The sequence below is a fragment of the Gordionus sp. m RMFG-2023 genome, chromosome 2 (genome assembly GCF_954871325.1).
Source record: "Gordionus sp. m RMFG-2023 chromosome 2, tfGorSpeb1-WG-v2, whole genome shotgun sequence".
Classification (NCBI taxonomy): Eukaryota; Metazoa; Nematomorpha; class Gordioida; order Chordodea; family Parachordodidae; genus Gordionus; species Gordionus sp. m RMFG-2023.
The window spans coordinates 63598740-63620453 of record NC_088776.1 but is presented as its reverse complement, the minus strand read 5'-3'; the positions used below and the strand labels follow the sequence as shown (position 1 = coordinate 63620453).

General features: G+C 29.4%; 1 protein-coding gene across 1 annotated transcript; it reads left to right on the top strand.

Annotated features, from left to right (window-relative positions):
• The first annotated feature begins 399 nt into the window (after nucleotides 1-399).
• LOC135925182 (AFG3-like protein 2) lies at nucleotides 400-19786 on the top strand. Its single transcript, XM_065460393.1, has 17 exons — nucleotides 400-500; nucleotides 547-691; nucleotides 748-859; nucleotides 1060-1201; nucleotides 2194-2367; nucleotides 8884-9017; nucleotides 11483-11683; nucleotides 11818-12058; nucleotides 12217-12370; nucleotides 12834-12879; nucleotides 14450-14533; nucleotides 15124-15221; nucleotides 15843-15953; nucleotides 16055-16170; nucleotides 16696-16896; nucleotides 18465-18662; nucleotides 19256-19786. The coding sequence occupies exons 1-17, from the start codon at nucleotides 447-449 to the stop codon at nucleotides 19652-19654; spliced, it is 2610 nt and encodes an 869-aa protein (XP_065316465.1). The 5' UTR covers nucleotides 400-446; the 3' UTR covers nucleotides 19655-19786.
• The last annotated feature ends 1928 nt before the right edge of the window (nucleotides 19787-21714 follow it).

Genomic DNA, 21714 nt, shown 5'->3' with positions numbered 1-21714 from the left:
TCTTCATTCTCCGAGAACTAGAATCAACAATGAGAAATCACAACGATCGAAGAAGCATATATATGCTCTGATTGAGAAGTTTTAAAATCTCAAGGGTGGGGAAATGTGATGAATGCTATATAAGATATTATTATATTTCATACATTTTACATTAGAGTTTATTTTGATTCTATTATCATGATTATCATATATATACATAAATATATGATTGATGTTTCGTGATGACAAACAATAAAGTTTACTTTAGATAATAAAATTGAAATTAACTAATCTAAGTAGGCATACGAAATATTTTAAAGATGGATATAACTTGTAAATCTGTTTTATATATAAAATCAATATGTAATAAATATAAATATAAAATTATTAATAGTTATTATTTAATTTCTTAAAATAATTTATACATCTATCCAATCTCATATGCATGGATTTAAAAAATTTAAGCAATGCCTATTCCACTAAAGATCTTACCAAAATATTATAAATTTTTTAGCTATCAAGTTAGTTAATTATGTTTTTAATTTTAAAAAATCTTATCTTTTATAGCTTCAAAAATTTTTGCTGCGAGGAAGATATAGATATCAACCATGTAAATTTTTATATAATCACTATTCCACCAATCCTGCACCAAAAGGATTCGAGAAATATTTTCCTAATCAAAAACCCTCACAACCAAATAAAAAATCTGAAAGTATTTATAATTTTTTTTACTATATTTATTATAATAAATATTTATTTTCCCCAAAGATGAAACAAATCCTCCTAAAAAAGAATCCAAATCACTCCCACCACCTAAACCTAATCCATCAACTGATAAAAAAAAGAGTGAATGGAACTTTGAATTTACATTTGGATCTGGGTAGAAACTATAATGATTAATGATATAACTTAAAAAATATATAATTTTAAGTTAAATATGCATGAATTAAGCATAATTTACAAAGATGTCAGTTTAGAAATGGAAAATTTTTAAGCTATTCAATTTTTTTATTCTTTTTTTGAAAAAAAATATTATATAAATTATATTTTTTTATTAAACAACTTTGTATACAAAATTAGAAAGGGGGGAAATAATGTCAAATTAACTGCTCTAGCTTTGCTTGCTGGTATAGGTTCTGCTGCATTAGTAGCCTTCTATGAAATGCGGTACAAAGAGATTACATGGAAAGAATTTGTTAACGATTATCTTGACAAAGGATTGGTATGATACATTTTTTTTTTATAACTTGTTAACATAAAGGAATAAAAATTAAGTTTAGATCAAGGAAATTTTTGAGGAAAATAAAGGCAAATTTATTTTACATTTAGGACTTGGCACTCATATATCAAGATTATTATTTAAAAAAGTAATAGATGGCTACAAAGCCTCGCCCAACCCATGAGTCTGGAAATTGTGAATACTTTTTATTTCTGAAATGGGTTTAAATTTAATTAGGGATATGATACAAAAATCTACCAGTCTGGGCCAGGATTTCCTTTAGATATGGCCAATTCTTTTTAAGATAGCCATCTTTTTTAAATATAGATGCATTTATTTCATTTGAAAAACATGAATTTTCTATACAATCTGTTGCTTAAAATACTCGTGAGAAAAATAGATCCCGCACACCTCTAGTTTGATTGTATATAATATTAATTTACAATTTTCTACATTTTAATTTTATTTTTTTTTACACTGTAAAATAATTGTGAATTTTATTTAAAAAATTCCTACAAATAATATGTTGGGCCTTATCATACACAATTGTTTTAATAAAAATTGAAGGGATAGGCAAAGATATATTTTTTTTAAAATTTATATTTTAAAATAAGCTAATTTGTTGACTTTATGTTACCACATTGGCACATAAACAAGGGGGGTGGGGTGGGAATTTAATAAATTCATTAGTATAAAATTTGGCCCTTCTACTTCAATCTCTGCATTTTATTTAAAATATTGACTATAATGGAAAATCATTATTTTTTAAATACAATTCAAAGGCCTTCTTAGAGAGGCCTGAAAATTATCCCATAAAATATATAAATGGCCATCAACAAAAGTCCTAGCTCCCCCCCCTTTCTAACTAACATCTTGGGTACACTAATTACTTAAGAAATCTTGCAGTTAGACTGACGATATAATATTATTTTGACGAGCCTTCACAGATTAAAAAAAAAATTATATATTTACACATAAACGTACACTATATTTAGGTCGACAAATTGGAAGTTGTCAACAAGAAATGGGTGAGGGTAGTTATGAGGAGCCCCGAAGGTGCTGTTCATCGATCCTTTTTTGGGTTCGGTTTACCTCAAAGTCCTCAACCTAACGAGAATTTAGAAACGCCGCCTAGTTCTGGCGGATCTGCGAGTCCTACTAATTCCAACGTATAAAAATTTACATTATTTTTTGTGTCCTAAATATCAAAAAATATAAATAAATTTATTAATTAATGAGAAAAAAAACATAAGCCATTTTTTAAATGTAAAAATAAAAATAGTGGCCTAAATCATTTTTTTTCTCCTAATTTACAAAAATTCTTAAACTTGTGAAATTCTTTACGAAAAAAAAGAAGTCGTTAATTCATAGCGATTTATATTACAAATTAAGAAAGGGCAGTTCTATCAATCGTAATGGTAAGGGAAATAGAAGAATAATTTGATAAGAATCCTAAATATCGAGGCTTGGAAGAGAACTCAGCTGTCGGTAGTGTTGTCAAACGGGGCTAACTCCATGTTTCATCCAGAAAAATATTAGGCAACCCTGAAGATTTCGTTCTTAGAAGGAACAAGGTTCTAGAACAATCACAGAAATCTCGAAGTTTTTTAAAGAATATCTTTTCCGGCTAAAATAATGAGTATGCCGTTTTTAAAAACCGGCTCGAATTCGAGCCGTTTAACAACACTCGCTGTCAGTATGTGAAGATTAGGATAAAAAGATTCATCTACCAATTTATTTTTTAATAAAGAAGCCTCTGAATTGCTGGATCCAAATAAGTTGTTTCCTATCTTCCATATTTTGAAACAACTTTTAAATAACTGACCAATGACCATTTACTGCATCTCACCCATCAAAATAAAATTATGATAAAAATTCTTCTGGTGCTCTTATCATGAAAAGCAAGAGAATCTATCTTCAGTTTTATTGAACCAAAAATATTTTTTTAAAGGAGAAATGTAGAAGATATTGCCAAACACACTGAGGCAAAGTTTTCGATTCCCACAAGATTTAGGAATCTAAATATTGCCATTCTAGGGACAGTAATTATTTTGTATTTTGTATATAAAATATATTTAATTTTTATTGTTTACCCTGATGTGAATGATTTATTAAGTAGTTGATCAAATATAGGTATTGATTCCTCTGGTGATACTATAACGTCTATGCATTATAATTCTATTATTTGATACTTGTTATTGAATAAAAGTTAGATCATTATAATAATGAGACTCAAAAAAAAAGCACTTTTATGATTTAAAAAAATAAAAAATATATATACATATTCCTACTTCTAAAGAATTGAATAGAAATTCTAAATAGTACATATATATTATCTTCTTCTTCTCTCCGCTTAATGGCGATTTCCAGGTTTACCCAGGGGTTGGCCAGTTTTTTCCTCTGTATTTTTCAGCAAGGTTCTTACAATCGGATGCCCATCCTGACATCAACCCCCTATTTAGGTGATTTTTACACCCCCTCCCTTTCTAGACCCAGACTACTGGGAACCTTTATTGAATTTAAACAAAACTGCTAAACTTGATTATAGACACCCGTTAAACTAAATTAACGATATGACAGTAAATTAGTAAATTTATTGAAAATTAAATTTTGTTATATAATTTAAACCATTATTTTTGTTTAAGTATAAAATTTTTTTTATCAATATTCATATATGATAATAAATAATATATGCATTTTATAAGTGTAAAAAGAATATAATTATATTATCATTTTTGTATATAAGAGTTGTTTTGTTATTGTCCAATTGAAAGCTACTTTTTAAAAAAAAAACAAATTTGAGCCAATACTATTATTATTTCTAGTTTTCCAGTTTTTGATTGGCTACAATTATTGGGTACCATAATATAGTGACCCGAATTTATTTAAATATAAAAATTAATCTTTATAAATTACTCAAAATAAAAGACATGTGTTATATTTAGTGTTGCGTAATCGGCTAAAAACTACGCCTAAGCCTAATAAGGCTAAGCCTAAAAATCGGCTAAAACTAAAAATCGGCTAAGCCTAATTAGGTTAAGCCTAAAAATCGGCTAAGCCTATATAAATCTGCTAAAAATTAGTCAAAATTCTGCATCGATGCTTAGTATTAATTATTATTTATTTATTTTAGTAAAATAATTTATTTTATTTATATTTAATGTAAATATTTTATTATTATCAACAAATAAACATTATATGATTTAATATTTTTTATTTATATTATTATATTTTCAAATGAAAATAAATTTATTTATTTGATGTTAATTATATAAAAAAATTAATATGTTGCTATATTGTAAAATTGTAATATTCTTTTTAATATAATTTATTAGTGATTTTCACAATCTTCTTTATAAATACATCTTTTATTGAGGAATTATATTGTAAATTTTATTAGATAAATAAACAATCTTTTAGGTGAAATCTTTTATAATTTTTTTATCATTTTTTTTTAAATTATCTTTTTTATTAAATGAGGTGGATTTTATGAAACTTTTTTGATGATTTTATATGATCTTTTTAAGGATAATATTTTAATGTGACAATTGTCATAATCGTTATTTTATAAGTTTTTTGAATTTTTTTGACGACAATATGTTAAAATAAGTATTAATAACATGTGTAAATATAAATTTAGTGAAGATGTACCAAAGAAAAGTGACAATTGTCATAATCGTTATTTTTAAAGTTTTTTGAATTTTTTTGACGACAATATGTTAAAATAAGTATTAATAACATGTTTAAATAAAAATTTAGTGAAGATGTACCATAGAAAATTGACAATTGTCATAATCGTTATTTTTAAAGTTTTTTGAATTTTTTTGAAGAAAATATGTTAAAATAAGTATTAAAAACATGTTTAAATAAAAATTTAGTGAAGATGTACCATAGAAAAGTGACAATTGTCATAATCGTTATTTTATACGTTTTTTGAATTTTTTTGAAGAAAATAGGTTAAAATAAGTATTAATAACATGTGTAAATATAAATTTAGTGAAGATGTACCAATGAAAAGTGACATTTGTCATAATCGTTATTTTATAAGTTTTTTGAATTTTTTTGAAGAAAATAGGTTAAAATAAGTATTAATAACATGTGTAAATATAAATTTAGTGAAGATGTACCAAAGAAAAGTGACAATTGTCATAATCGTTATTTTTAAAGTTTTTTGAATTTTTTTGACGACAATATGTTAAAATAAGTATTAATAACATGTTTGAATAAAAATTTAGTGAAGATGTACCATAGAAAATTGACAATTGTCATAATCGTTATTTTTAAAGTTTTTTGAATTTTTTTGAAGAAAATATGTTAAAATAAGTATTAAAAACATGTTTAAATAAAAATTTAGTGAAGATGTACCATAGAAAAGTGACAATTGTCATAATCGTTATTTTATACGTTTTTTGAATTTTTTTGAAGAAAATAGGTTAAAATAAGTATTAATAACATGTGTAAATATAAATTTAGTGAAGATGTACCAATGAAAAGTGACATTTGTCATAATCGTTATTTTATAAGTTTTTTGAATTTTTTTGAAGAAAATAGGTTAAAATAAGTATTAATAACATGTGTAAATATAAATTTAGTGAAGATGTACCAATGAAAAGTAACATTTGTCATAATCGTTATTTTTAAAGTTTTTTGAATTTTTTTGAAGAAAATATGTTAAAATAAATAGTAAAAACATGTTAAAATAAAAACTTAGTGAAGATGTACCATAGAAAAGTGACAATTATCATAATCGTTATTTTATAAGTTTTTGGAATTTTTTTGAAGAAAATATGTTAAAATAGTATTAAAAACATGTTTAAATAAAAATTTAGTGAAGATGTACCATAGAAAAGTGACAATTGTCATAATCGTTATTTTATAAGTTTTTTGAATTTTTTTGAAGAAAATAGGTTAAAATAAGTATTAATAACATGTGTAAATATAAATTTAGTGACGATGTACCAATGAAAAGTAACATTTGTCATAATCGTTATTTTTAAAGTTTTTTGAATTTTTTTGAAGAAAATATGTTAAAATAAATAGTAAAAACATGTTAAAATAAAAACTTAGTGAAGATGTACCATAGAAAAGTGACAATTGTCATAATCGTTATTTTATAAGTTTTTTGAATTTTTTTGAAGAAAATATGTTAAAATAAGTATTGATAACATGTTTAAATAAAATTTAGTGAAGATGTACCATAGAGAATTGACATTGTCATAATGGTTATTTTTAAAGTTTTTTGACGAAAATATGTTAAAATAAGTATTAATAACATGTGTAAATATAAATTTAGTTAAGACAATGAAAAGTGACAATTGTCATATTCGTTATTTTTTAAATTTTTTTGACGAAAATATGTTAAAATAAGTATTAATAACATGTGTAAATATAAATTTAGTGAAGATGTACCAATGAAAAGTGACAATTGTCATAATCGTTATTCTTAAAGTTTTTTGAATTTTTTTGACGAAAATATTTTAAAATATGTATATATAACATGTTTAAATAAAAATTTTATGAAGATGTACTCTAGATAAGCGACAATTGTCATAATCATTATTTTTCAAGTTTTTTGATTTTTGTTGACGAAAATATGTTAAAATGAGTAATAATAACATGTTTAAATAAAAATTTAGTGAAGATGTACTATAGAAAAGTGACAATTGTCATAATCGTTATTTTTAAAATTTCTTTTATGTAAATGGGTAAAAATATAGATTGTAAAATTAAAATTGCCTGAGTATATGCCATAGAAAAACATATGGTAATAATAGATTCTTCCCCAAAAACAGGAGCAAATTGGCATTTTATTACATTTGTTCATCGGGTCAGAAATTAATATGCAAAATTTATATCATAATATCTAATCCTAAGTTAGAAATTATTATTTTTTTACCAATTTTCACCAGACAATCTTGTTTAAAATTTGGGTAAACTTTTTTTTCTATTTTAAAATCAATATCAATGCAAGTTAACTATTTTCGTCAAAAAAATCAAAAAACTTTAAAAATAACGATTATGACAATTGTCACTTTTCTATCGTACATCTTCACTAAATTTATATTTACACATGTTATTAATACTTATTTTAACATATTTTCGTCAAAAAAATTCAAAAACTTTATAAATAGCGATTATGACAATTGTCACTTTTCATTGGTACATCTTCACTAAATTTATATTTACACATGTTATTAATACTTATTTTAACATATTTTCGTCAAAAAAATTCAAAAAACTTTAAAAATAACGATTATGACAATTGTCACTTTTCTATGGTACATCTTCACTAAATTTATATTTAACATGTTATTAATACTTATTTTAACAAATTTTCATCAAAAAACTTTAAAATTAACCATTATGACAATTGTCACTTTTCATTGGTACATCTTCACTAAATTTATATTTACACATATTAATAATTCTTATTTTAACATATTTTCGTCAAAAAAATTCGAAAAACTTTAAAAATAACGATTATGACAATTGTCACTTTTCATTGGTACATCTTCACTAAATTTGTATTTACACATGTTATTAATACTTATTTTAACTTACTTCCTTCAAAAAAATTCAAAAAACTTATAAAAGAACGATTATGACAATTGTCACATTAAAATATTATCCTTAAAAAGATCATATAAAATAACATCAAAAAAGTTTCATAAAATCCACCTTATTTAATAATAAATAGATAATTTTAAAAAAATGATAAAAGATTTCACCTAAAAGATTGTTTATTTATCTAATAAAATTTACAATATAATTCCTCAATAAAAGATGTAATTACAAAGAAGATTGTGAAAATCACTAATAAATTATATTATAAAGAATATTACATTTTTACAATATAGCAGCATATTATTTTTTTTATTAAAAAAACATCAAATAAATAAATTTATTTTCATTTCAAAATATAATAATATAAATAAAAAATATTAAATCATATCATGTTTATTTGTTGATAATAATAAAATATTTACATTAAATATAAATAAAATAAATTATTTTACTAAAATAAATAAATAATAATTAATGCTAAGCATCGATGCAGAATTTTGACTAATTTATTTTAGCCAATTTTTAGGCTTAGCCCATTTTTAGGCTTAGCCTAATTAGGCTTAGCCGATTTTTAAGCTTAGCCTAATTAGGCTTAGCCGATTTTTAGGCTTAGCCTAATTAGGCTTAGCCGATTTTTCCACCTAAAATCTCGGCTAAGCCGTTTTTAGTCGGCTAAAATTAGCCGATTACGCAACACTAGTTATATTGTCGTTTAGTTTTAATAAAATAAAATCGAATATTGTTATTTTACATAAAAAATTCGATATAAAATTGATAAATTTAGATATATTTAAAAAAAATTTCCAAGGTCCGCCCCGACCTGACCCGAATTTTTTTTTAAAAATATTAGGCCCGTCCTGGTCCGAACCGGATTATTTTAAATAGAATTGGACCGAACTCGGACCGGACCTAACTTTGCAGATCTCTACCATAACGATTAACTGATAATTGATTCATATCAAGCATTTTTTTACATAAATTCAAAATGGAAGATTTTTTGGGGCATGTTTAGACAATTTTTTTTATTAATTTACGAAAAATTTATAGGTTTAAAAAAAAATGTATTTAGGACACTGCCATTTAAACTTTGCCTTCTTCTAATTTTTTTTTTTTACCCTTAGATAATTCCGTGGTTCATGATAGGAAGCGTGGATAGCTTCGAAAGAAACCTGGAACACTTGCAAAACGATCAAAAACATCAATCACTCACTGGCCAGAGTTTCGTTAACGTCATCTATAAAACTGAATTCGAAGGGTTTTTATTTAAGATCATTATATAACTCCTCTTGGTAAATCGAAAAAAAAAATACTTTTGTGTACGAATTTAAAAAATATTGGATTTTTTGAGGATTTTCTTTAAAAAAAAATCCTTATTTTTATTTGCCAAGTATAAATTTTTTAAATTAACTGTTCTACTACTTCCGGAGGAAGGGAAAAAATGGGATCTAGTGTTCCTCTCCTTAATTTCTTTGGTGATCGATGAATTACTGTCTGTCCCAATCTTCGGATTATGTATCCAGCCAAGGTCTACATCCCTAGTGGGTAAATTGAGAAATTGGGGTTGTACTAAAAAGAAAATGGCTGTTTTCCCGGATATTTTTTAAAGAGCGGTTCCGATTCTAGCTCCGGCAATTTTGGAAAAGTGAATTTTGGTTTTCGTTCGAACTATATTAGAGCAAGCTAAACCCACCTAAAATGAATCGCGAAGCATTCCTAACGTATATACTTACAATGACATATAATAATACCTAGACTGACCAATCATTCATAATAATGCACTTGGAAGCGTCGTTGAATGAGAATCAGCTGGACTCGCCATTTTGGTAAATCCAAGTAGTAATTATTCTCATGTTGAAAAAATTACTATTAAATTGCGCTAACATGCTTCTTTATTATCTCGGATGATCAGGTAAATTCTTTAATAAAGTTTGCGTCAGAAATAGGAATAAAATTGGCCTCTCGTTTAAAATTTCTTAATAATGGTATGGGTAATCAAAATGGCGTCCCCAGCTGTTTTTTCATTGATGTAAACTTTTAATGAATAATTTTTTGTATATTACGCACTTTTATAAATATAGATAAAATATGAATATTGGATATATATATATATATATATATCAGAAACCTGCAGAGCTACCAATTGCATGACCAAGCTCGGATTTTTGTTATGACCGGTCCGGGTTTTATTTATTTTTCAGGCCCGGCCCGGTTTTACTTAAAATATATTACATTTATTTTTGATCGCATTGATCTTATCTTCTGAATGTACTCGCATACTTCTCATAAAAATTGGATTTGAATATATCTTCTATTGTTTTTTTTTCTCCTTAGATTCTCCTCTAATCCTTGAGTATAACTCCGAGAGTCTGTTGCTGGAGATCCAAAAAGCAGTATTCCATCTGTCTGGTAAACCATTTTTCAGTAGAAGCCTGATTTTTCTGGTTGTTAGAATATACTTGTGCTCCTCCAGGAAATTAGGCACTGGTAATTGGGTTATGATATATTTTTAATACTTTAAAACGCTTATTTTTGCGTTTTGTATAAGACCGACTTTCAACACCTTCGAAACTCGTAAATCTCCAATAGAAATGCTGTCTAGATATTTAACAGATCGTTTTAAAAACAAACGTCATGGAAGTCTTCTTCACTCTTGTTACCATATCCGTAACATTTTCCCTTAGTTGGTGTCGGAACGGGATTCTCCTTAATGGAGATCGTATTCCATCGCGACAACTTTATCCAAGGGCCCATTAGTGCCCGCAAATTGAAGCGTTTTAAACGCTGCATTCCGAGCGCTAATTTATGCCCTTTTCAAAATGGCCTCGTGGCAATTAATAAAATTATCGTTTGGCGTTAGCAGCCATTTAAAAAAAACGGAAATAGGTTTTTATTCTTCGCCTTGTATGTAATATTATATATAAAAATGTAATATAAAATAACTTACTCATTATCCTAAAAAAAAGGAATATTTTAGAAATTAAAAGAAATAAGAACGCAGACGATAATATAATTTTTCAAAAGACAAATCCTTTTTTTTTATTAAAAACTTATTTTAAAATTTTGAATCGATGGATAATTAATAAAAAGACATCCTCAATTTAAACAAAGGGACAAAACGTAAACGCTTAATTTGTGCGTACACTATAATAGTACATGTTTGCCGAAATCTTTTCCTCCCTGCAGATTTTCGTTCATGAACTAAATCCTGAGGGGCTGGCATGACTTTTCTCGAGTAATCATTTTTTTAAAGAAAAAATATAGGATCTACTATTGAATATGTACCTATAAAGTTCTTTTCTTAGAATTGCCAGTTTACAAGGAATTGGGATGGAAGATTTATCAATCATTTCTCTAGATAAGCGCTCAAGGAAAAAAAAATAATCATTGAAAAGAGTTTTTTCTTGCTTATAAAATTCAGTTATCGAATCATATATTTTTTTTTATCCAGTGATTTTCTAAGCCTCTAATTAAACATATTATATGCAGAGGATCAATAGAAAAAAAACGAATATCATATGAAGTTGTGTTGTATTTGTATATATACATTTGTAGCACTTAGAATCTTTTTCCGGAAATTGTGAAATAGGGAATCGGTTCCTAGATATGTTCTGGTTCCTGTTCCAAACTCTCTGGTTAAATTGAGATTTACCTTCAATTTATATTTTTTTAAAAAAAAAAAATAGTTTTACAAAAAAGTCCTACATTATAATTTTATCGCAGATCAACCCTGACCGGACTCATACCGACCCTGGTGTTTCTCGGATTGTTCATTTGGATGTGGCGAAAGGGTGGAGCCGCCGGGGGTCTAGGAATGGGTGGTGGCGGGAGACGAGCTGGCGGGTCGGGACCTGCCTCGCTTTTCGGTATCGGGGAAAGTACGGCCAAGCTCGTCAAAGGGGATACTCTCGGAGTCAAATTCAAGTTTAAAACGATATCGGTTTTAGATAAATAGAAAGAAAAAAGAAAGAAAGATAGAGAGAGTTAAAGATTGCAAATAATAAAGTGAGAATAATTTGAAAATTGATTTTTTTTAAAATAAAATATAATATAATTAGAGATGTGGCAGGCTGCGAAGAGGCCAAAATAGAGATCATGGAATTCGTCAATTTTCTCAAAAATCCTCAGCAATACACAGATTTGGGAGCGAAAATACCCAAGGGCGCTCTTTTGACGGGGCCACCTGGCACGGGTAAAACTCTCTTGGCCAAAGCCACAGCCGGGGAAGCTAGCGTCCCTTTCATAACCGTTTCCGGTTCCGAATTTTTGGAAATGTTTGTCGGAGTCGGGCCTTCCAGGGTTTGATCATCAATTTGATATAAATTCCTTCAAATTTGGAAAGGGGTGGGATGACAAAGGGGGACTTGATAAACTTGAAACTAAAATTGATTGGCATTCGATGAAGCCCGGTTTTTGTACATATTTAACGTTTGTTTTCCATTCCTATTTTTACAAAGGTGAGAGATATGTTCGCCTTAGCCAAGAAAAATTCCCCTTGCATTCTTTTCATCGACGAAATCGACGCCGTTGGCCGCAAGAGAGGGGGCAGGTCTTTCGGGGGGCACAGCGAACAGGAAAACACGCTCAATCAGCTGCTAGTCGAGATGGACGGTATTATTTAATTCGTATAACTTAGAATAATCTTGATTCTTTTTCCTGTCCATTTTTTTATTCCATTTATTTCGGAGATTCACCCATACATTCCACTCTTTTTTATAGACATTACATATAGCAATATAAAAATATGTATCTATATTTGTATCGGTAGATACTTTATTGATGGTATGGATGTATCTCTGATTCTTTTTATCGCTTCTTACCCTTTCCTTTTATTTCCTGTAGCTTTTGTGTTTTTTACATGCTAAATACCACTTTATGATTATTTTATGGCAAATAAAATAAGATGGGAAAGTAAAGTTTGCATTGAAGTCAACCTAAGCTAAAGTGGATTTTTTTTTGGAAACTTTACAAATGAAACGCTTATATTTTGTTAATAATACTTTCATAATGTCTATTTATAAACCCTATCAATATATACGATTTCACCCCCTCCCCCCTCCCCATATTACCCAAGGCTTCAATACCGCGACCAACGTAGTTATTCTGGCAGCGACTAATAGGTTAGATATAAAATAATACCTTACTTATTTATCCGTCTAATATTTACACATTATTACATTGTTATATCTTTCTCCTCCTAGGGTAAAAATATTTATAGGCCCCTATAATTATATCGACGGAAAACTGCTTATTTTTTAGCCGGCGAGGAGGAATTTTTTTTAAAAAATGAAAATACTGCCCAATTTTAGGAAAAGAGTAAATAGATTAACTGGACGCTCCCGTAATTTAGCCGAGTTTCGACCATTACCTATCTTATGGTCTTATTACGATACCTAGTCTAATACCGCCTCGTTTTTCCGTTTAACTATTTTCATGATTTCAGGAATTTTACGAACGCTTTTGAGAGGAATTTTATACGAAAATTTTATTTTTGCTCTAGATTAGGCTTGCTCCATGGATTTCCTCGAAATAATATGGTAATATCTTAGCCATGTCTGTGAACCCAAAATTTTATTGAACCCAACCCCCGCTAACACTTTTTAAGCTCTCAGAGTTTGATTATATTTTTTTAAAAAAACGTGAAAATTATATAAATCATGATTGACTTTGGACCAAGAGTTCAGTTTAGTTTATGCGAGATTACTACTATTCTATTGTATGATAAAAGACACGTGTGAGATGTGGGGTCGGTCTACAGGAAATGAATTGGTATATTAATTTTAAAAACGAACCGCTATTTTTCATCGAAAAAAAAATGAATGACTAGGATCACGTGGTCCTTTTATTTTACCCGCATAACGAAATTCCCATATAAACATATGTTCCTTTTTTCGCGTAGTTTGACTCGCGGAAAACTTTCAATCCGCACCCAGCACTCGTCCTTTATCTTCGTTCAATTGTCCCTTTTTTTAGATTTACCCTCTTATGAGGACTAATTCCCTTTTCTCTATATTCGTCGACATTAGTATGACCCATTATTTTCAATTCCATTTGAACTGCAACCACATTCATCACTGGTTCAAAACTGTTTTTTTTAAAACTATCAAATGCCCTGTCACCAAGCTATTTAATTGATTTTAGCAACTATGTTCCAGCGGATACTATTATATCCCGGACATCATTTAAAAAAAAATTCATTGTTAGTTAAGCGAATTACTATGTTTATATTTTATAAAAGTGGCGGTTTCTTTGCGAGAAGGGATTTTAAACTGAATAGTTAGTTGGGTCAGCTATTATCTCGAGAAGTAAAGATCCATCATAAAATGCCTAATTAAGAGTTATAGTATCGTGTTTATGGCGGCTTATAAGGATATAACTATATCCTCCATGGCCAAGCAAGCCACCGATGAGGCTTGGGATAAATGTTGATTATTTTAAGACGAAAGATCCATCATTAAAAAGTCTAGATTTAAAGTTATAATATCCCGTTTATTGCTTATAAGGATTTAACCATACTCTCTGAGGCCAAGCAAGCTACGGGTTAGGCTTTGGATAAATATTGCTTTTTTTTTTGCATAATACTTTTAAAGATTTATTTATTATACAAGACAGATAAATTGGGAAAAAATTCTAATATTATAATTCGATAACAATACATTTAATGTTTTTTTAAAAAAATCTTTCTTATAGGTTAGACATATTGGATCCGGCCTTGCTAAGGCCGGGAAGATTCGACAGACAAATATACGTTGGAGCTCCCGATATCAAAGGAAGGTTCGCGTTTTGAAACATAAACGATTGACAATTTTATCTCCTAAAAGTCTTAGCCACGTTGTTAAACGTGCTTCCTTAACTTGCCAAAAAAAAATTAACAACAACCTATTGCCAATTACAGCCCAGCACTGACCCCTCCCTTCCGAGAAGTTAGTGCTTTTAAATGGCTCGCTCAATATTTTAACCAGATAAATATTTTTTAAGCATCGATATTTTGCTAATAGCTGTCTTAGACCTTTGTGCCATCTGTCAGTCAAGCTCTTCAGACTCGTGCATTATTATTCTGGATAAAATATCGAGTTGGCCGTTTTAAAAAAAATCGACTTAAATTGAGCTGTTTGACAACGTTGCTGAAGAAGGTGGACAACTTTAGTTAACTTGTGCTTACCAGCTGCAATAAGAATTTAATCTTGGGGTTTAGATCCTATTATTTAATTTAAATCGTTTTATGGATCTTATTGCCTTTTTCGAAAAGAACTAAAAATATACTGCGAATCAAAATTTTTTTTTTTTTACTATTCTATTTGAATGAAAAAATTTGAAGAAAAAGGGATAAATTTTATATATATATATAAACATTTTATTTTCAGAGCCTCGATATTCAAAGTGCATTTAGGCCCCTTGAAATCTTCTCTGGATAAGAATCAACTCTCTAGGAAGATGGCCGCTCTTACACCCGGTTTTACGGGTATATGATTTAATTAATACACTAAAGAATATAATAAATGGAGAAAAGGGTTAGGTCATATAATGTCGGACACTGATAGTTTTATTAAAAAATATGTGTTTATTCTTAAATATCCTTATATGCAAATCAATCAGATACTTACAGAAACGATATGCACGGCCCAGCTCTTGTTGCCCGGACCTTGTTCCCGGGCTTAGGACCTGGCCTACAGGTCTCTGATACAGATAGAACTGAGGCGCAGCAAATTATTTTGACTCGTGTTCAATCCCGAGTTTGGAACATTTTTTTTTTTTGAAATCAACCTCAAGGATATAGCTTAGTAAATGAGGTAAGATTAAGACAATAATCGCTGTATATTTTTATTTTCAATAAAATTTATTTGCTATTTAGTAAGTTGCGTGCTGACCGACATTATATATGTATTAGAGACCTGCAGGCCCGGCCCGTTAAAACAATACAAACCGGCCCGTGCAACTGATAGCCTTTGCAGGTACTGATTCACACACAAACAAAATACATTTTTATTGTCCCTATACTTGCGTATTGCTTTGATGTTAATCTCATTCGTATTTGATTTCATAATTTTATATAATAAATATTGTAATAACGACTCTTATTAAGGTGCCGATATCGCAAATGTCTGCAATGAGGCGGCTCTTATCGCGGCTCGAGATTTGAACGTGGAAATCAATCTCAAACATTTCGAACAGGCCATAGAGAGGGTTATAGCCGGTAATAATAAGAAGAAAAAAAACTAAATAAGAGAGGAATAAAACGAAAAAAACAAAGATTTAAAATGAATAAATAATAAAAATTGAAATTTTATACTGCAGGTATGGAAAAGAAAACGCGCGTTCTACAACCGGAGGAAAAAACCACCGTCGCCTATCACGAAGCGGGCCACGCAGTCGCTGGCTGGTTTTTGGCGGAGGCCGATCCACTTTTAAAAGTATAAAATTTGAAAAAAAAGGCTCATTTAAATAGTTATAAAAATAAATAAATGGGCAAAGTGGTCCACGGTAATATGGTTAGCAATGACGATGACGAAAAGGGGAAAACTGTTGGAGAGGAAGAAATTTTAGTTAGAGATGGAATAAATGGCTAAAAAAAATTAATTATAGTTATGCTAGCCCCTATGGTAGGGATCAGAAAATTGGGAGATACGAGATCTGATAGAAATAGGAAACTTTTTGGGTCGGTTGAATACATAGTAGAACAAGCCCTTACAAAAAGAGGAATCTAATGTATCTTAGATGCAGATACAAGTATGTTATTAAAAACATATCAGTTTGAAGTATTCAGGTACATATGAAAAAGTATCTTTTAGCTGTTGGGAGTGTCCCAATATTCACAAAATCCATATCGTCAAATATTATTCTTTAAAAGATGTATGTTTTTTTTTTGAGGGGAAATTTTTTAATTTAATTCAGATTTCGTGAAATGAAATCAAAATTTCGCGAATAAATAATTGTAGGTTAGTATAATACCTCGCGGCAAAGGTCTCGGTTACGCTCAATACCTTCCCAAAGAACAATACTTGCTCTCGCAAGAACAGCTGTTGGACCGGATGTGCATGACCTTGGGTGGGCGCGTCTCCGAACAAATATTTTTCGGTAAAATAACGACGGGTGCTGCTGACGACCTTCAGAAAATCACTCAGATGGCGTATTCCCAAGTAAATTTTTATTAGCCAAAGATATTTTCATCTTAATATTCTACGTTTTCAAAAAGGTACAAAAAGAAAATGGATTTGTAATTAGAGAGATTTCTTCTATATTAGTTACTATCCGACTTTAAGAATCAAATCTCGGTTATCGAATATTCATTCCTAATTATTTCGACATTATATTCGTAATAATTATGCTATTTGTTTTAGGAGCACGTATTGATAATTTTATTACCTTATCAATTAGTGGGGAAAACAATAATATGTTATGTTAAAAATTTATTAGAGTTTAAGAATTTATCAATGAACATTGAATATCGATTTTTTGGTAATTTAATTTAATTTTTTTAAAAATCTTTTAATAATTTTATTTTTTAAAAAAATTGTTTCAATTTTAAAAATAAAATTTCAAATTTAAACTATCAAAACAAATCATATTTTTTAAAATACCAACTAAGAATATATTAATAAGGAACTTAAAAAAGTTACATTTCACCCTGGATAGGAGTGCATAGGTAGAATCCTTGATTGGGGTCACCTATAATCTGTCTCCCTTTTTTTTGTCAGGGCTTCCTTTCCAAATCCTTAAGGTTTTAACGAGTATAGGTATAAGACTGTGTTTTGTGAGGCCAGATTATTTATTTTTGTTAAGAACTTCTGCCTTTTCTATGGCAAGAAAAGAGAGGTTAGTCTTCCTTGCACCGCAAGTCTAGTTCCAGGTCAGTGGAAGAGCGTTCATTTAGGAGATAAGGGATATACCATCCAGGCATAGAGCGTTTTTATTTGAAAGGCCCACGGGTTCAGGAGTAGATTGAGATAATCAACTTTTTCGAGGAGTTAAGATAATATTTTATGGATTTATGGCGGCGCTAACCTCCGAACTTGCTGTGCAAGAGATGGTAGACATTCGATTCCATGGATTGGTCACAGTGGACGCATAATGGAGGGTACAACTGCGATATTTTACCAAAATATGTTCAAATAACTGATAAAAATATTGTAATCCATATGATGATTATCTATTTCAAATTCGATTTTTAGAGAGAAAAAAAAAACTTTACAACTCAAGCTATTCACTAATCCTTGAACAAGTGTCACACAAATTAGTTGCCTACAACAATTTAAGTATTTTTTAAAAAAAAACTATGATATGGAATTTTGATAAGCCACAAATTAAATCCGGTCTGGCCCGTCATAACCACCCAAAGGACCGATGTGACTCGTGCCTATCTCTGCGGGCTTTTCATTTTTTTTTCTGGCACCTGAGTTATTATCATCTTTTCAATTGTGATTAAGTGAAACTTCTCGTTCAATTTTCTTAAACCTAATTTGAAACTGTTGTAAATTGTAAGGTTAAGATTACGCAATCGGTACGCGAGAAGAAATAATAATAGCTCTCATTTGCATCTCGTGAAGCGTTCAACCACAAAATAGCCATACATCTCTAAAAAAAAAAAGAGAACTATTAGGAAAAACTTTATTAAAATATTGGTTAAAAATTATTCCTATTCGAAATTCCAGTAATCGAATATTTTATTATCCCATGTTCTGAAGACATATTTACGAAAATATCGCAGATAGTCAAATTCGGCATGAACGAAAAAATCGGACCCATATCCTTCGAATCGGCCCAAGACCGGGGTGAAATGGCATTCGATAAACCGTACAGCGAGTCGACGGCGCAAATGATCGACGAAGAAGTCCGAATTCTCGTTAATAAGGCCTACCAAAAAACTTTGGCATTGCTCACCGATAAAAAAGATCAAGTTGAAAAGGTTTTATTATTTATTTATTTTTTTACAATAAGTACCCCGTTTTCTTCGGTGCATAACTCGAGAAATGCTGTTCGACATTTTTATTGCATTCCATCCTAGGAGTCTGCAACCCACTCGTTGTTTTGAAATTTATTTAACCCGTTCGCCACCCGTCTACTGTTGAAAATATTTTAAAAAATACCCGACAACGCCCATTCAAAGTATGGGCGGGCGGCGAAAAAGCCGCCCAACGCAGACCTCTATCCCATCCTCATTTACCAAATATATTTAAGTATTCTAACTTAGAGGTTAGGATCTGGAACACACGTCTTGTCTCTAAAAGTTTAAAATAAAGTAATTATAATCTGTGTTAAGTTCGATTAAAAACTGGTAGGTAAGTGGATAACCTATTTTGAAGCCATTATTTACAACATATGTTATACCATGACTTACATCTCCCCTTTTAACCGCAACCACTTTTATGAGGTTAGATCTAAAAAATATTAGTTCCCGTCTGGGAACGAACGTAAAGAGAGAAGAGAATTATGGTTAAAAAAAATAATACTTTTAAATTATTCACGTTCATTTTTAAAAATAAAAAATGACAAAAAAAGGTGGCAAAAAGGTTGTTAGAAAAGGAAGTGATTAACAGGGAGGATATGATAGAACTTTTGGGACCCAGGCCTTTCAAAGAAAAATCTACATACGAAGACTTCGTTAAAGATACCGGTTCCTTCGAAGAAGATGTAAACTTACCTGCCGGCCTTAAAGATTGGAATACCGTTAGACCAGCCCAAGACCCTGACGCCAAAGACCCACCCGATCCAGAAAATGATAACTTAGACGAGAAGCTCGCCCCTTCTCCCATTCCAGAAAAGGTTGAATTGGCTAATAAGCTTGCGGGGCAAAAGAATGTTGAACCCACGGAGAAAATCAGTAAAGAAGCCAGGGTTAAAGTGGGCATATCTCCAGAAGAGCTTATGAGCATACAATCCATCATCAAATGCGTTTAAAACGCGAAATTCTACCTTAATTTTATACTTGTTTTCCTTATTAACTCAAATTTTTATACAAAATCGTGTTCACGGATAATATTCGTCATATAAATTACCTTAAAAAACGAGAAAATTTTTTTTTTTAAATATTGAATTTTAGAAAAAATATATATTACGATATAAATTGTCATCGAGTTCCTAGAAAAATTTAAGCAGATTGTATAAATGATCTCCAATTGATTTGGACAATTTAATTTTAAAAATCATTGTTGGGGTTGATTTTTTTGCGCCATCTTGATGTTGTTATTTTATTACCATTTTATAAGGGTCTCCCCGTGAAAGAAATTAAAAAAATATTTGTTATTGGACAGTGTTAAGATGGGTGGATTCATTTATAGGATTTAATCGCTAAAATCTACCTCGATTTGACAGCATGCATAGGGTAGAAACATCGCAAATTAATTTTTTATAGCCCCTAGCTCAGTCCAAATTTTTTTGAGCCTAGGCTTAATTTTTAACAAGAACCGAATATTGTTTTATGGACCCAATGTCCTTAGGAGTCAATTTCAAAAATGACACATACAAAAATAATATTATAATACCGTAATGGGAGCCTGGTCCGAAAAAAGATCTGACAGAAAAAAAATATGTAGATATAATATCTTAAGGCGCGTATAATAAAAGACATAGAAATGGAAGCGGGCTATGAAATTCTCTGTGATCATCCGGGGAACGCCATGAGTGAATAAAGCGATGATCATGGGTTTTTACGGAAAATCGTAGGACGTGATAAGATATTTTGCGTGAATCAAACGGGAAATTATTTTTTTTAGAATACATAGAATTTTCACAAACTCAACAAAAAATAAATTGATAAACTTGTATGTATTAATTTGATATAATATTTTAAATAAATAGATTATTACATAATATTATTTTTTTTATTAAAGTTTTCGATATGAATATTTTCTCGACAGTGACCGATAATTTTGTATCTCCACAAATCGTTTTTTTGCTAGTGAGAAGACGAGCGCAACTAGAATTTTTTAAAAAAAGATTGACATTTCTCATCTGTCAAATAAAGATTTGATTTATAAATGTTGTGATTTGATTAGCGAGAATTATTATTTACCGCAAAAAGGTATAAAACGATTTTATTTTGATGTAAAATTATGGTAATAATATATGGCAGAATTATAATATCTTTAGAAGAAATATTCCATAAATTTTTCAGACATGATAAAAATTTTGCCTTTCACGAGTAACATCAAAAGTTGTGTTGTTATTGGTAGTGTAAAACCCAGATACGGGGTTTGGGTCTAAAAATCGACTAAACCAGCTCTTAGCACGAATTCCGAGCACAGATCCGGGCTTTGAATGGGGGATAAAATTAGACCACTGCCCCACTTATGGAAAGTGATGAACATGTTACAAAATCTTTTTATTGACAATTTTTTTTTAATAATGGTTTCTTTTGCTTATAACAAAAATTAAATTTATAATTATATTTTTTATAATTATATTCTGTGTTAGAATTAAAGAATATGATAATTGTAAGTCTTTCATGAATCCAATAGATGCCCATGCGCAATGAAATATTTCAAATCAGAATTATTCAGTGGAAAATAAACACTCATTTGCCAAAATATATGACTAGTACAATGTCAAAATCTATTTAAACTATAAATAATAGGGACAAAGATGCGTTATCATATTTCTCTTATGATATTTTCTAAGGAAGTTCCTAACATGATATTCACAATGCCATCAGATGATTAGGTTATAGCAATTATGCACAAACATAAATCACAATGTTATCCTCTCCACTACCTGCCCCATATAAGACAACATTGGTATTTTATTTTTCATTTATTTTTGACTTAAATTTATAATACTTAAGGTTACGTTTAATCAAAGTTGATACAAGAGTTTTTACTTGCGACAAAGAATATCCATCTGTACATGGATCATTAGGCCTCACCGACATAAACTAAATAGTTTTTTTTTAAATATTGTCTCGTTTTTTATAGAGATAGTATATAATTTTTAATATATAGTATTAAAAATTTATCTTATTG